Here is a 13297-nt window from a genome sequence, read left to right as displayed (position 1 = left end):
ATCGAAAAGGGCTGTTTGGTTCAGAAAGGTAAGGGTATCGACGGTCCAAGTTGCAATGCCCATGGACCAAATCTCAAGTGGTCTATCGGCGGCGAGCATTCGGGCTATTCTTAAGTCGCGAAGTTCGCCAGCCCTCGTACCACTGCTCTCTGCTGGCCTCACGAAGTTCGGCTCTCCACTCGCTGAAGACGGCGTCCTTGAGTCTGGTGAAGTCACAGTGCTCCTCGTTGTATGGGTCCGCGAAACCCCATGGGAATTGACGTCCTAGAACCTCGGGTTCGTACAGGTCAGGGCTGATGACCGAAAGCGGGAGGAATGGCACTTCCTCCTCCTTAGCCTCCTGCTTGGCCTTATGTTGACGGATGGAGGATCCAGAAAGCCGTTTGGAGCCGGGGGAGGAGGGTACACCTTCCCGTCCTTGGATAGGGAAGTCGTCCTCGTCGTGAGAATCGGCGTGTTCTTCGTCAGTTACAGCCTCTTCTTCCTCTTCGATCCTGGTCGAGTCATCATCCTCGTCGAGGCCAAGTGCCTCAAGCGGGTCCAGTCCCGACTTCTTGACGGTTTCCCAAACGGTCTTCTTGAGGACATTCATGTGCTTAGTCGTGATCGTGTCCGACTTGGAAATAACGGGAATGACGGTAGTCTTGCCCTGGAGGGTACGAAGCACCTGCAGATCCAGATCCTCGTCAAGACCTCCCGAAATGCGAGCCGGAGGGGCGTATTTGCCATTGTGTCCATTCGACACACCGCCCTTGACTGACGCCAGGTTGCGGTCGAGACGAGCTGGGTCGAGAACCATGAAGACGGCATGGATGTGGGTATCCTGTACACCAGGCGATCGAATCACCTTCATTTCCTCGGTGAAGGTCTCTTCAAACTTGCTCTCAAGGAAGGCCGACATCTCCCTAAGCTGGAGATCAACAACATTCTTCTCCAAGCCTTCCGAATCCCAAAGTGTGAGACCAATTCGCTCGCCGTCAATCTCCGTCTCGAGATAGTGAGGGATGAAGTTGCCAGAAGGAGGAGATCTGGGAGCGGGTTCCTCCTCAACCTCGGTCTTGCGGGATCGCTTCTTCGGCGGGAGTGCCAGAGCAGTCTTTAGGAATTCGAGGAAAGACGTCTTTCCAGCGCCTCGGGTGCCAATGACGAGAACGCTACACAAAGAGAGTTAGTGTGCTGTAGAGAAAGGGCAGGTATGACAATGTCTCGGGAGTTGACTCACTTGAAGGGAGTGGGATCCTTTCTTCTCCGAACCCTTCTAGGGCTGTTGACAGTGCTGATTGCGCTGCTAGCATAGCTGTAGCGTCCGCGGTGCGTCATGCTCTCGGTGCGAGCATAGGGATCGTAGGCATTCGCGGGAATGGGAGGCATAGGCGGCACAGATCCCACGATGCTGCGACTGGGTTCCATGGAGGGCCTGGTCGAGTAGGCGGTACCTATGGTGTGATCCGACATGATTGAGGCCTCCTCAGCACGCAGGTCAGAGGGGATGGAGTTGGAGAGCTGGTCATTGGCCTTGTAGAACTCGGGGAGCTTGGGAGGAGTTCTGGAGATTGCAGCCTGACGCTGACGTTCGAGTTCGCGTTCCTGCTGTTCGCGAAGGGCTTGGGCTTTCTTACCACCCTTCCCCAGGTCGCCGGACTTGGAACGTCTGAGAAGCATACCGAAGCTAGAGCGACGGGGCTGGCTCATTATCTGGGGTCCTCAGCATAAAATAAAGGTTTCAGAGTCGGAAGCCGCAAACGGAGTGGACAAGCAGCATGTGCGACCACAATGCTAGCTGCCCGTTGCGCTTGTTCGGTTTATGGAGGACGTAAATAGGTTGCGTGGAAGTAGCGGAGGTGTGGACCGCTTATCGAGAGGATGTCGAATAGCACGGTGGCTTAGATGTCGGAATTGGAGGGTTGAGGAGCTAGTTGGCAGTCGATTTTTCCGGACAGGCCTGTGATCTTACCTAGGCTAACTCTTGTTTGCGTGCTCGTTGTAAGTGGTAAGAGAATGGGAATCGGTACCCTCCCGGAAAGAGTGGAAAGGGGGGGATGATGGGAGAATGGGACGATGACGGAAAAGAGTGTCTGGTAAAATGAGGTTAGCTACCAAGCAACGACAACCCGGGTCGGGCGCAATTGCCAGCCGCTCAAAGGCCCCTCTCGAGCCAACCGCAGAGGGTCTTGCAGCGGGTGCAGCGCAGCGAAACGGAGAGGAGCTGGTATTGTGCTGGGCAGCGCCTGCACGATGTGACAGGGAGATGGCAGTCAGGAAGGGGTTTGGAGACGGAGAGAAGAAGCCAAAGTCGCGTCAGACCAAACGGGAACAGGACAGGAACCAATGCGAAAGGCGGCTCCCCAAGTCGAGTTCTAGAGACGTGGGTGTCCCCAGCCAGCGGCCCTCGTCGTCAGGTTGGCTGCGATACAACGGCAGACGATGAGGCAGGAGATCTGCCGTCTGCATGTGGTGCAGTGCAAAAAGGAGGGGCGGTCTTGCAGCAAATAGGGGCAGGAAGAGGGCAGTGATGAAGTGGACGCAGGATCGTCGCCGTTATATGCACTTACGAATGGAGTGCCGAGCCGATGGCTGGAGCTAGTGTAGATGCGTCGTTGCTATTCTCGTGGAACGGCAGCGTCAGCAGTGAAGAGGCGTAGGCGTTGGCGTAGGCGTAGTAGGCACAGACGCAGACGCAGTCGGAAAAAAGAGCAGGCGCAAGATGCTTTCCTACAGACGAAGGAGAAATTGAATGGGAGGACCGCAAGCCAAACGTCGGACGGATGGTCGAACGGAAGGAAGAGTTTCCAGTCGGGCGGTGGTAAAGTGAGATCGGACGAAGAGGCGTGGCCGCGTGGGGAGGTCAGGTACTGGAGTAAGTAGAGAGTGGAGGGTCTTGTGTCCGTGACCCGCGCAAGTCTGAGGACAAGGACGAGGACAGGAAGGACTGGACGGGCGACGGTAGGATTTTGGCCGAAATGTCGACGAGGGGAGGAGATGGTGTAATTAAGTGAGGGTGAGAAAGGACCCAGGCGGGACGAGCAGAGAAAGGGCCAGATGCGGGTCGTGTACTGGGAAAGAAACAGGGAATGGCACTGGTGCGTTGCGGGCAGAAGAAGCGCAAGTAAAAGTGCAAGTGTGCAGATAATTACGGTCAAGCAAGTGCAAACGATTGAGAGCTCGAGTCTGGAGCTGAAGCTGGGCAGTCGTGGATTGGATTGGATGGGTGGACTTGGGACCGCGACCACAATTGGAAGAGTGTATTGTATCCGTAATGTGTAATTATGCCAGTGGAGGTGAAGGTAAGATGGGCGGGGGATCGGGATGAGGTCAGTGCAGTGCGCAGTGTAATGCAATTCGAGATTTGCTACTCTGTAGTTGCGCCGACAGGAGATTGTTCCTATTCTTGCCAGGCTGGATGGCGCAAGCAAGGTGGTGATGATTACTGAATGGTGTGAAGAGATGAAGACATGGAACTTGGGAAGGGGGGATTCAGCAGCGGACGCAGGTCTATTACCTACAGATCCAATGAGTGGTAAGAAAGGCAGGTACCGATAATCGAGGGGCGCCGTGCCTTCCTTAGTCCTTGCCTTGGTAGACCACGGGGGAGTGCGTGAGAGAAGCGCATCAGAATGGGGGATTCCTTGGTCAGTACCTGCCTGTGTTCTTGACGCTTGACGACACAGGAAGGCATGATCGCTCTCTTTCCTGCCCCCAAGGCCCATGGATGCAATGTCCCATCCAATTTGAGAGCTGGGAGGGGCGGCACCGATACGCAGTCAGGAAGGCGCACTGAAGCAACAGCAATTCACGGCGTTCATTGGTCAGATTGGGTAAGAAGGCAATCCAATCCAATCCGCGCTCCGCACCCTGCAGCAAGAAATTCCCCCGACGCAGGTACCGACGGGGCCACGCTAAACTGGGTTGAGGTCGATGTACCCGTCGCTTGTCTCGTCTGAGAGACTGGGAGTGTTGTGGTTTGCTCTCATGGGCTAACTACCTTACCTCACGGAGCACCTTAGGTAGCCCAATGGCCCCAATACTCCTCTCCTGAAGTGGTCCCCTTGTCCCTTCACACTTTATGTACTCCTTGAGAATCCTCACCCCTCGTCCAGGAGTCTAGTCGTCTCCTCTTTCGATGCTCATCATGCTCCACGAGAAAACACCTCCAACCTCCGCATGGCGTGTAACGCAGCCAGGCTCTAACAGCTCGCTAACCCAGCCCAGGGCCCCCAGAGCCACTAACGAGAGCTAATAACGCCATTGGGGCCACCAAGAGCTGCCCAAGGCTCCAAGCACCCAAAAAGGTCTCGCCCGCCCGCGCGCCCACCACGAGGAAATGGATCCCCCTCCCCCGTTGACAGAAACACCGTTTGAACTCTCCAACCAGTTGGCTTCTTATCTCTGGGCCCGTCTACATTACCTACCTTAGTCTGAGCCAGTGACTTCTGTACGAAGTTCAGAATGTCGCCATCAAACGTGCCAGATCCGAAATGATTGGATTTTCAAGCTCGCATGTCAGCAGATGCGGAATCTCGTAGTCTTCCGATGCATGTTTCCCGAATTGCATGGCGGTGAGCTGCTGGGCATCGACCAATAGCAGTATTAATCTCATTAACGCAGTCTCTACACCGTGTTCATGCATTGTACCGTGTCCCACTAAACCAACACTAGTCCCCGATACAAGAATTACCGCATCGTCTTCTGCCCCTTTTTCTTTCCCCTTTTCAATTAACACACAAACAAGGCTGAGAGTCCGGAATACTGAGACTGACGTTACGCACCGTTGAGGTCGGCGCATGGGAACATCTTCTCCGCCTGAAGAAGAGCTTGCTTTTTCGTCATCAACTTTCTTGCCGTCTCAGACACCGCTAAAAGTCATCTCACCATTTTGTTTAGCCGCGTAAGTCTAGATCATGGGACGAAATGCTCGGTACATTCCTTGGAGTATCCGTACTTCAAGGTAAGTGGTAGGAGACCGTACTCGCTTACACGGATAAGCGCCTTCCCATGACTGAGTTTCGAGCGCTTTCAGATGTAACGGAAGGCGAGAGGAAGCCCGTCCCAGACTCTCGCCGAAAGGGACCCTCCCTGAAGCCACCGCGACAAAAGATCACAAACCTGCCTTCCCAGCAAGAACAATCCAAGAAATGTGCCTCAGGCCCAGGCAACCCCTGAAAATTGCATTCAGTGATTGCATTTCGCAACTCGCAACTCCCAAAAATTCCCTGCCCACCCGCATCTCGTCAACTTCATCCCCTGGCCAATCACCTCCAGCCAACTCGGTATTTGCTTGTTGGTTCCCGTTCATCATGCTTCCCGCGCGCCTGTCACGCGTGGTCTTCGCGAAGGTTTCGCTTTTTCTTCTTTACCTAGAGCTTAGATAAAGCGTAACTTTCCCTAACTTTTGACTGGTCATCGAATATTCGAAGGGGAACAGAGGCGTCTTGGCAATTCACGTTTACTTATGCTTGCTCACACACACACAAACACACACACACACACACAACCGCTCGGCATCCTACAGCATCGCTCCCCGAAGCCAACTCAAGTTATTGAGCTTGTGTAGCCCGCCATCGTACCAAGTGGTACTGCAGCAATCCAATCACTGGAATGGTGGGTTGACTCTGCCTTTTCACGCGGCATACCGTAGCTTGCAGGGCTCGTGGCACGGATGGAATTGTCTATGCTCTCGCTGCCCGCCTTGTGCGCTGGTCGACCCGACTCGCTCTCTCCCGAATGCTCACCGGAAGATCGTCGACATGCTACCTCACTGACAAGTCCAGATGTGGACGGCGATCTGGTATTGCAACATGCAACTGCCGCTGGCCTGCCGTCCGTCATCCTGCCCTACACACCCACTAATACCAAGCACCAGCAGCAAACCATCACGCAACTTAACTGTCAAAATGCTCTAGGCTCATTCACGGTTGTCCTCAAAACTCTAATAAACCCTCAACCGTCTTGTCACCTCTCACTCGAGCCCCCCATAACCAGCCAATCTCGCTCCCCATCCACGGCCCCTCTTTCCTCTCGGCTCCCGTCCCCATGAACTGTGGGGCTTCCGACGCCGAAATGGCCCATGTTTCACATTAACCACGCGCTCCTTTATGCCATCTCATCCCAAAAATTCCTCTCAAATTGTCCGAGATCGATCGGCGCTCCAATTTTACACTGCTTTTAGCTTGTGGAACAAAGCACAACCGCATTCCAGGGGTCCAACTTGTGTTGCTAGATTTTTTTTCTCTCATTCTCATTTCCGCATGGCCTTACCGCTGCTGGCCTGGTAGGGAGCACAAATACCATTCAGTCTAGACTTCCTTCCATCCATACCACCATGACTTCGACTTGAATGTTGAGGTGTGAGACAAGGCGGTTACCTTTTCAAGTGTCAGGCACCGAGACAAGACTACTACATAAAAGGCACACTAATGTCTGCTGATCTCCTCTCATAGCCCTAAGCTTAACTCGACTTCATGCAATTAAATACATTCAACCACCGCGAATATCAATATCCCCCCTCATCTTATCGGGCGGCTTCACAAAGAACCGGTGGTTTCGTGTGAGCCTACCCAGCCCTGGCATCTCATTCAACCAGGTCTGGGAAGATCCCCGTGAACCGCAATATCGCGGAAACAGCTTCCGTACCCCAGGTGGCCAGCGCCCTGACGCCCTGCTCGCTCGGGTGGCGCCCCCCGTCGGCCCGCTGGCTCATGCCTCTCCCGCTCCCATGCAATACATTATACCGAGTCGAGCCTCCGGGCCCATGGCACTGGTTAAGTTCATATCTTCTGAGGTTGTGAATCCTGCGTCGTTGCTGGCTTTAGGCTTTCAGACCCTTGAAGTCAACCCGTGGAGCGCCGTAGACATGAAGCTCGACGATTCCATACTCACGAGGGGCTTTGTGCTCATTCTTGGACTGGTGCAACAGTCTCTCTCGCGCGCGTCAGCAGATTTACCAGTGACTGCCTTCTCGATGAACTGTAAACCAGCACTGTCTGATACAGATCCCACAAATGGACATCTACCGAGCCAGGGTGGTAAGCAACAAGGTTACCTGGGCAAGTGGGTGTTCATTGTTTGCATCAGCCTTACACCGCAACCGAGTGAGCCGACGGTGCTCGGTTAGGTTGCTGCACTTGTCAAACATTACATGCACTCTCCTCTTACGCAGTCCAGCAAGGGTGAGGTTGTAAATGCTTCCGAACATTGTCTGTTGGCCTTGGTTAGTGTGGTTGTTTAGACGGGTTTGTGTCCCGACGAAGTCTGCAAGGGGGCCTGGCGATGTTGAGACTGGAACTGCCACGTCCGTTGTTGTGCTTACTTCAGCGCAGGTGAGGGGAGGACTGATGTTCATTTTGCCTTGCAGTGCAAGTATCTTGCATGTTTTCATCACCTGGGCATATACACTCCCTACTTCTGGAGTTGCTCCTGGAATCCGTGAGTTGATGAGGCGCCGTCGTCTTGGGTTGCGAGGAGGCGGAGGTTTACCTCTAGCAGTGCGACAGATAAGTCTGGAACTCTTCTGCGCTCTGCATGACCCTGAGTTTTTGGACCTTATAAATAATTCTCATTCGGCCACTCTGTTCATAGGAACACCAAGGAATGTAGCCCCTTGTCTTGCACTGGGTGAGGCCCTCCTCGAGGCCTAGATAGGCTGAACGAACATCGTGATTTGTGTCTGTCTTCATCCAGCCATAGTCGTCGGGGTCTGTCTTCATCAAGCATACCGCAGCTCTCTCTTCTGGAGTCTAGCAAGCCAGCGTGACGTATACGCCTTACAATATACCCGGGACCGGGGACGGGGCCTAGTACCAGTTCCTTATCGACGTAATAAGCCCACGATCTCGGCTATCCAAGGACTCACGCAACTTCATCGTCGCCGCTTGCCCGTATCAGACCCTCGCCTTTGCCGCCGACGAAGTTTTGAAGATCTTTCTACTCGATGCCAAAAGGCAGCAAGTTTCTGAACTTGGTTGAAGTATGAATCAAATGCTCCAAAGTCTTCTTACTTGTATCGTGGCACGGATCAGAGCAGCTGCTTCGAGTCGGCAAGGGCAGGCAGTGCACACACCTGGTGTCGTACCGCGGGAAATGCAGCCACGTACCACCGTAGGCTCTTTACAGCGTGTTGACGAACCGGGACGCCAAGTCTTTATGTCTTCTCGCCGGAGCGAATTCTGCAAATGGTAGCCAGTGGAAGCTGTCCTTACAGACATTGATGAACACCTCGCCAGGTAGGTGCGATCTCCATCCTCGTAGTCGATTCCTCTGGACCTTCGACGTCCCAATCAACAGTAAATATTTACATGATATGAGTGACTGAGGCATCTTTCGCCTTTCCTCTTCTCTAACGAACACTATATCTTCGCCAGCTCCTGACTTGATCGAGCTTTTCTGTACCGCATTGTTCCGGAGCTCATCTGCTGCGCTTGTGATTATGCTTGTGGTTGTAGTTGCTGAAATCCACTATTTGGCCTCTATCATTACTAAGAACTCAGAGACACCATGAGCTCCGAATACAACGAGTAGAAAGGGGGAAAGAACACCCTTCCATTCTTCTCTGGGCCGCGCGTCTAGTATTTAGATCAGGATAAGGTATCGGTGGCCCACAAAAGCGAGAGAAAGTAGTCACTGTAATAAGAAATCACCTTGGATAGAGCTTGCCTGGGAGGCGGACTGTTATGCCGACTTTCGTAAGGTGCTAGACTATACCCTAAGGTTATGAAGATACCATGTCCGCCACAGAAGCGATTTGCCTGGAGAGGAAACATTGGATTAGGACATTAGTGGTGACACTCTTTATTTCGAGACCGCTTTGGAAATGACACGAGCCTCAAAAGGCATTGAAAGGGCATAATCTTCTGCTAGCCTCATCAATGAAGAAAGTGTTACCAAAGGCAGCTTGAAGCACCTTTCGAATATTCACTTGCATGATTATCTGCTCCTATGCTTTCATGATGTCATGTATCCTAAAGCCAAGACGCTGCAGGACATCTTGAAGCCACTACTCTCTCGTTCTGTTCCCAATACGAGACGGCCTTCATCCACAATACACCCATCCACTGGCGTTGGCGAAGGGAAAGTCCCCAAAAAAGAGAACCTATCATTGTGAGAGGGTACGTCGGTCTCACCTGCCGTATCGATGGGCACTTCCTCAGCGTTTTGTGGGCTATTAATTAGCAGAGCTTGTCCCGCAAAGATGAGCCGGATCCTCTCCCGTGCGTTCGGGCAAGTGATGAACGAAAAAGCTAGCAGCGTAAATGACAGACTCCTAATATTGTGTCGTGGCTGCCCCTCAATGCCCTGGTACCTCGAGCAGAAGCTTGTTCCCCTGGGTAGGAAAATTCAAACGCCATAGACATGGTCCATTACAACGACACGGCAGCTTAGTTTCTCGCTAGTTGGAACATTCCTCACCTTCTACTCTGCACGGTTCTACCGGAAGACTCGAGCTAGAAGGTAGGACACTGCCGCGAGTACGTTCATATACACGCGTGACAGTGACGGCCGAGGGACTGAGCATTAAACAGATGAGTGGTATCTTTCCTATATCAAAGGTCTCTATAAGATTCTCACCGAGCCCCTAAACACCGAAAACCCGGATCTAACGAACCTTCTCTACTTCTCCAAAGCTTTCCTCTTCTCCCCCGCCCTATCCACATATCTTCACCGTCTAACCCTCAAACACCTCATGCTGCAGCTCAACCCCGAAATCCTGCGCGATATCCTTCATCCTCTTCTCCATCTCGTCCTCCATGCCGCCCCCGAACCCAAGCAGCTGCTTCACCTTGAAAAAGTAAAACGCGACATCCGTCAGCGCCAACACGCCCTTGAACAGCAAATGCCGCCACGCGTTGCCCGCCCTCTTGGCCCACGGCAGGTTCGGATCCTCAAACAGGCTGCGGCTCGCCCACTCCCCCATCATCTTGACGCGGTTGACGGGGCTGCCGAGGTACTGGTTGTTCCCCTGCACGATGCGCATGTTGCGCCCGATGAAAATCAGCTCCTTGGGCCACTTCTCCTCGTCGGCCAGCATGTCGCGGATCCCCTGCTTCATCCGCTGCTGCATCTCGTAGTGCCGCTCCGCCGGCGTCTTGCCCTCGAGCTCCTTCATGATGCCGTTGCGCGTCCGCTCGTCGCCGCCCTCGTACGGCCTCATCAGCGTCGCGCTCGCGAAGAGGTCCGCCGCCTTGATGCCCCACTCCGTCGTCACCTTTTCAATCGTCTTGTTGTCGAACGTCATGAGCGCCTTCCAGAAGACGCCGTACTGGTGCCGGAACTCGGGCGACATGTAGACGTACAGGCCGTGGTCGATGAGCACCAGCTCCGCGCGCCCGTTGGGCAGGCGCCGGATGAAGATGTTGCCCGGGTGCGGGTCGCAGTGGACGACGCCCCATTTGAAAATCTGCGCGGAGAAGAGGTCGATCATGGTCGTCATGACCTCCTTGCTCGACAAGCCCAGGCCGCCGCGCCCGCGACGGCCCTTCCACTCGCTCCGCTCCGGCTTGAACTGCTCGGCGTACGGCCGGTCGCGGAGCTCGCGGCGGACGGTGGCCATGTCGGGCGGCTGGAGCTGCGCGCCGTGGACGCCCGGCGACCCCTTGCCGTACCCGCCCATCCACCGCCCGTTGATCCCTTGCTTGTCCCACAGCCGCGTACCCTCGATCCACTCCGTCACCATGACGCGCCGCGTCGAGAGCTCCGGATAGACCTTGGGAACGTACACCCTGCCGCGGAGGCCCTTCTCCGAGTTGATCAGGTCCCTCATCGTCTCCGAGTTCTTGGCCTCGTTCAAAAAGTCCGTCTCGAGCTCCAGCCGCTCCGTGATGAAGGGCACGAGGCTGTACAGCGGCAGGTCGAACCACCTGCTGTAGATCCACGCGACCGTCTTGAACGCCCACAGGTCCCACGTGATCTGCTTGGCAATCTCCCGCTTCTGGATCTTGACGGCCACCTCGCGGCCGTCAGGCAGCCGCGCCCAGTGCACCTGCGCGACGCTGGCGCTCGCCCTCGCCCGCCTCTCCATGACGCCCTTCCCTTCCTCCCCGCGGAAGCTGACGCCAAACACGTCCTCGACGCTCCGCCCGCCAAAGTCCTCGCGGATCACGGCCTCGACGTCGCTCCAGTCGTCCTGCGGCGCGTCGTCAAACATGCGCGCAAACATCTTTTGGAACTCGGGCGGCAGCACGGCGCTCTGCATGGCGATGGCCTGGCCGATCTTGAGGTAGAGCCCGCCGTTGTGCCGCAGCAGGTCGAACAGGCGCTCGGCGTTGCGGACGTGCAGGTCCTGCACGGTGCCGCCGGTAAGCGGCTCGGGGCGGAAGTTTAGCTTGTAGTCGAGGGCGACGAGGAGGCCCGTCCCGAAGGTGCGGAGGGAGCGGGCGAAGCCCGAGGCGTAGATTTGTCGGTCGGCGAGGTAGAGCGTGCCGCCGACGGCGGAGAAGATGACGAGGCGGCGCAGCCATTTGGAGCTGCGCTTGTATGTGCGCGCCTTTTTTGGTGCGCCGAGGGATTCTGGCGAAGGGGGGATGAGGGCGCGGCGGGCGCTGCTCGTGTGGATGCGCGCCGTTCTGGTGTGGGAGAGGAGTCGTGATGTCGTCGCATTCGCCGCTGTCCTTGTCGCTGTGGCCGTTGTCGGTATCGATCTCGATCTATGCAGTAGGTGATGACGCTTCGAGAAGAGACATCTCTGCGCTGGTGATCTCGCGGCGGAGAGACCAGCTATGCTCTGGCGTAACATAATTGGTAATGACGAGGACGTATGAGGAGGGAATGAAGGCGGAAGTCAGAGGCTCCCATTACCTTGTGTCCTCAAGTCTAAGGGGGGAGAAATGACAACCAAATGGAGAGAAAGAAAAGGTTGTGGTTGAGGGTAAAAAGTTGCAAAAGTCCCGTCAGAGGTCAATCGGGTTCGGCGCGGCCGCCGGATCTGTCGTTGGCGCCACAGGGTCAGGTAGGTAGGTCAGATCAATGACGATAACGAGGGCCAGGCCACCGAGGTACGCCATCCATACAGCAAAAGGAAATCTCCGTCGGCGAATCAAGCACCGATGCGTCCGTTGCATCCGCTTATCCCCGGCCCCGCCCGATCGCTTTCGGCACCGATTGCAGGTGCCCACCTCGGACCTGGCGATAGGCACCGGTCAGTATTCAATGATGAGTTGTGAACTGGTGTGGTTTCCATGTAAGTGGTCTCAAGCAAGTTAGGACTTGGAGCATGCATTCAATAACCGATGAATAGACCTCATGTTTAATCCCAAGGTTTGGCTGACCTGCCTGTATTTTCTAGTCAAGATTCAAATAGCGGCACGAGGCCTTTTGCCTCTTTTGACGAACACAAGAGGTCTCACGAACCCTGACCCGGCGTAATTACTCAACAGTCGAGCACGTTGAGTTTAGTCTATTCCGCAGCAGCAGAAACAGCGTAAGCTCGCGTATTTTCTCGCGGGTCAGCCTTGGGTCACCAGGGAGTATACCGGGGTAATATAGAATGAGTTTGCCGAGTCGCTCCAGAGTCCAGCGGGAACATTCAATACTGTGAGATAGTCCCGATCCGTAACTACTAACCTTATTCTCAAGTCTTATATCCGAGACCTGTCGGACCTTTCTGCAGAGCCGGAATGCATTTTTCAATGTGAAGGAATTGACACCAAACCTAGAAGATGAAGAAGCATCTCAACGTTTGTCTAATTGACACGTTCAAAGCAATTGCCTAAATAAGCCTCTTCCAAAGCGTGTGGTCTAGATCACGAAAGTCGCCGACCCGAGCCCAAAAGCCAATGAGACCTCTGGCAGCATTGCGCATCTACCACTTTCTGCCCCTCGATGCCTTCACCTCCTAGTCAAAAGCTCTATAACTGGCCAACGCCTATTTCAAGGTTGACGACGTGGTACGCCATACAGCCAGAGCGCCCCTTTCCCGCCGGCTGACTGACAGGGTAGGCCGTGGCTCCATCCAAAGTGCCGCGTTCTGAAGCATTGGGGATCGACGGCGTCCGGTGCCTGAGATTAAGTGAAACAAAAGCGAGGTTGTGGGCCGATTTCATGGGCAAAGCTTGAATGACGGCAGCTTCAGCCACTTGAACCCTTTGGCAGACACCACATGCCAAAGGTCGTGACGAAGGGGGGAGGCGGGAAGCACACAGAAGAAAAAAGGTTGGTCGGCTCCTCATGCAGTTAGGCGGCGGCCGTTCCCGCAACCAGCGGCTCAGCGGGTGTCGGTCCCTCGATGTAAGGCATGTCAACCATTCCTTCGTCTGAATTTCTCATTGCTGGTGAGAGGAGGGTGCTTGCTTGTTGTGGCAGAAACCGA

General features: G+C 54.8%; 6 protein-coding genes across 6 annotated transcripts; 3 read left to right on the top strand and 3 right to left on the bottom strand.

Annotated features, from left to right (window-relative positions):
* Positions 1-82: 82 nt before the first annotated feature.
* Positions 83-1692, bottom strand: CLUP02_08809 (uncharacterized protein; the record flags this gene model as incomplete). Its single annotated transcript, XM_049287790.1, has 2 exons — positions 83-1154; positions 1223-1692. 2 exons carry the CDS (start codon positions 1690-1692, stop codon positions 83-85), a joined length of 1542 nt encoding a protein of 513 aa, XP_049144933.1.
* Positions 1693-2083: 391 nt separating this feature from the next.
* On the top strand, positions 2084-2428 carry CLUP02_08808 (uncharacterized protein; the record flags this gene model as incomplete). The annotated part of the gene is made up of 1 exon (XM_049287789.1): positions 2084-2428. The coding sequence occupies one exon, from the start codon at positions 2084-2086 to the stop codon at positions 2426-2428; it is 345 nt and encodes a 114-aa protein (XP_049144932.1).
* Positions 2429-2600: 172 nt separating this feature from the next.
* CLUP02_08807 (uncharacterized protein) lies at positions 2601-3707 on the bottom strand (the record flags this gene model as incomplete). Its single annotated transcript, XM_049287788.1, has 1 exon — positions 2601-3707. One exon carries the CDS (start codon positions 3705-3707, stop codon positions 2601-2603), a length of 1107 nt encoding a protein of 368 aa, XP_049144931.1.
* A 1949-nt stretch (positions 3708-5656) lies between these two features.
* On the top strand, positions 5657-6034 carry CLUP02_08806 (uncharacterized protein; the record flags this gene model as incomplete). Its single annotated transcript, XM_049287787.1, has 1 exon — positions 5657-6034. One exon carries the CDS (start codon positions 5657-5659, stop codon positions 6032-6034), a length of 378 nt encoding a protein of 125 aa, XP_049144930.1.
* A 211-nt stretch (positions 6035-6245) lies between these two features.
* On the top strand, positions 6246-7111 carry CLUP02_08805 (uncharacterized protein; the record flags this gene model as incomplete). The annotated part of the gene is made up of 2 exons (XM_049287786.1): positions 6246-6268; positions 6559-7111. 2 exons carry the CDS (start codon positions 6246-6248, stop codon positions 7109-7111), a joined length of 576 nt encoding a protein of 191 aa, XP_049144929.1.
* Positions 7112-9658: 2547 nt separating this feature from the next.
* CLUP02_08804 (ABC1 family protein) lies at positions 9659-11725 on the bottom strand (the record flags this gene model as incomplete). Its single annotated transcript, XM_049287785.1, has 1 exon — positions 9659-11725. One exon carries the CDS (start codon positions 11723-11725, stop codon positions 9659-9661), a length of 2067 nt encoding a protein of 688 aa, XP_049144928.1.
* Positions 11726-13297: the final 1572 nt, after the last annotated feature.

This window comes from Colletotrichum lupini, chromosome 4, assembly GCF_023278565.1.
Source record: "Colletotrichum lupini chromosome 4, complete sequence".
Taxonomy (NCBI): domain Eukaryota; kingdom Fungi; phylum Ascomycota; class Sordariomycetes; order Glomerellales; family Glomerellaceae; genus Colletotrichum; species Colletotrichum lupini.
The sequence above is the reverse complement of the archived record's forward strand: the minus strand, read 5'-3'. Positions and strand labels throughout refer to the sequence as shown.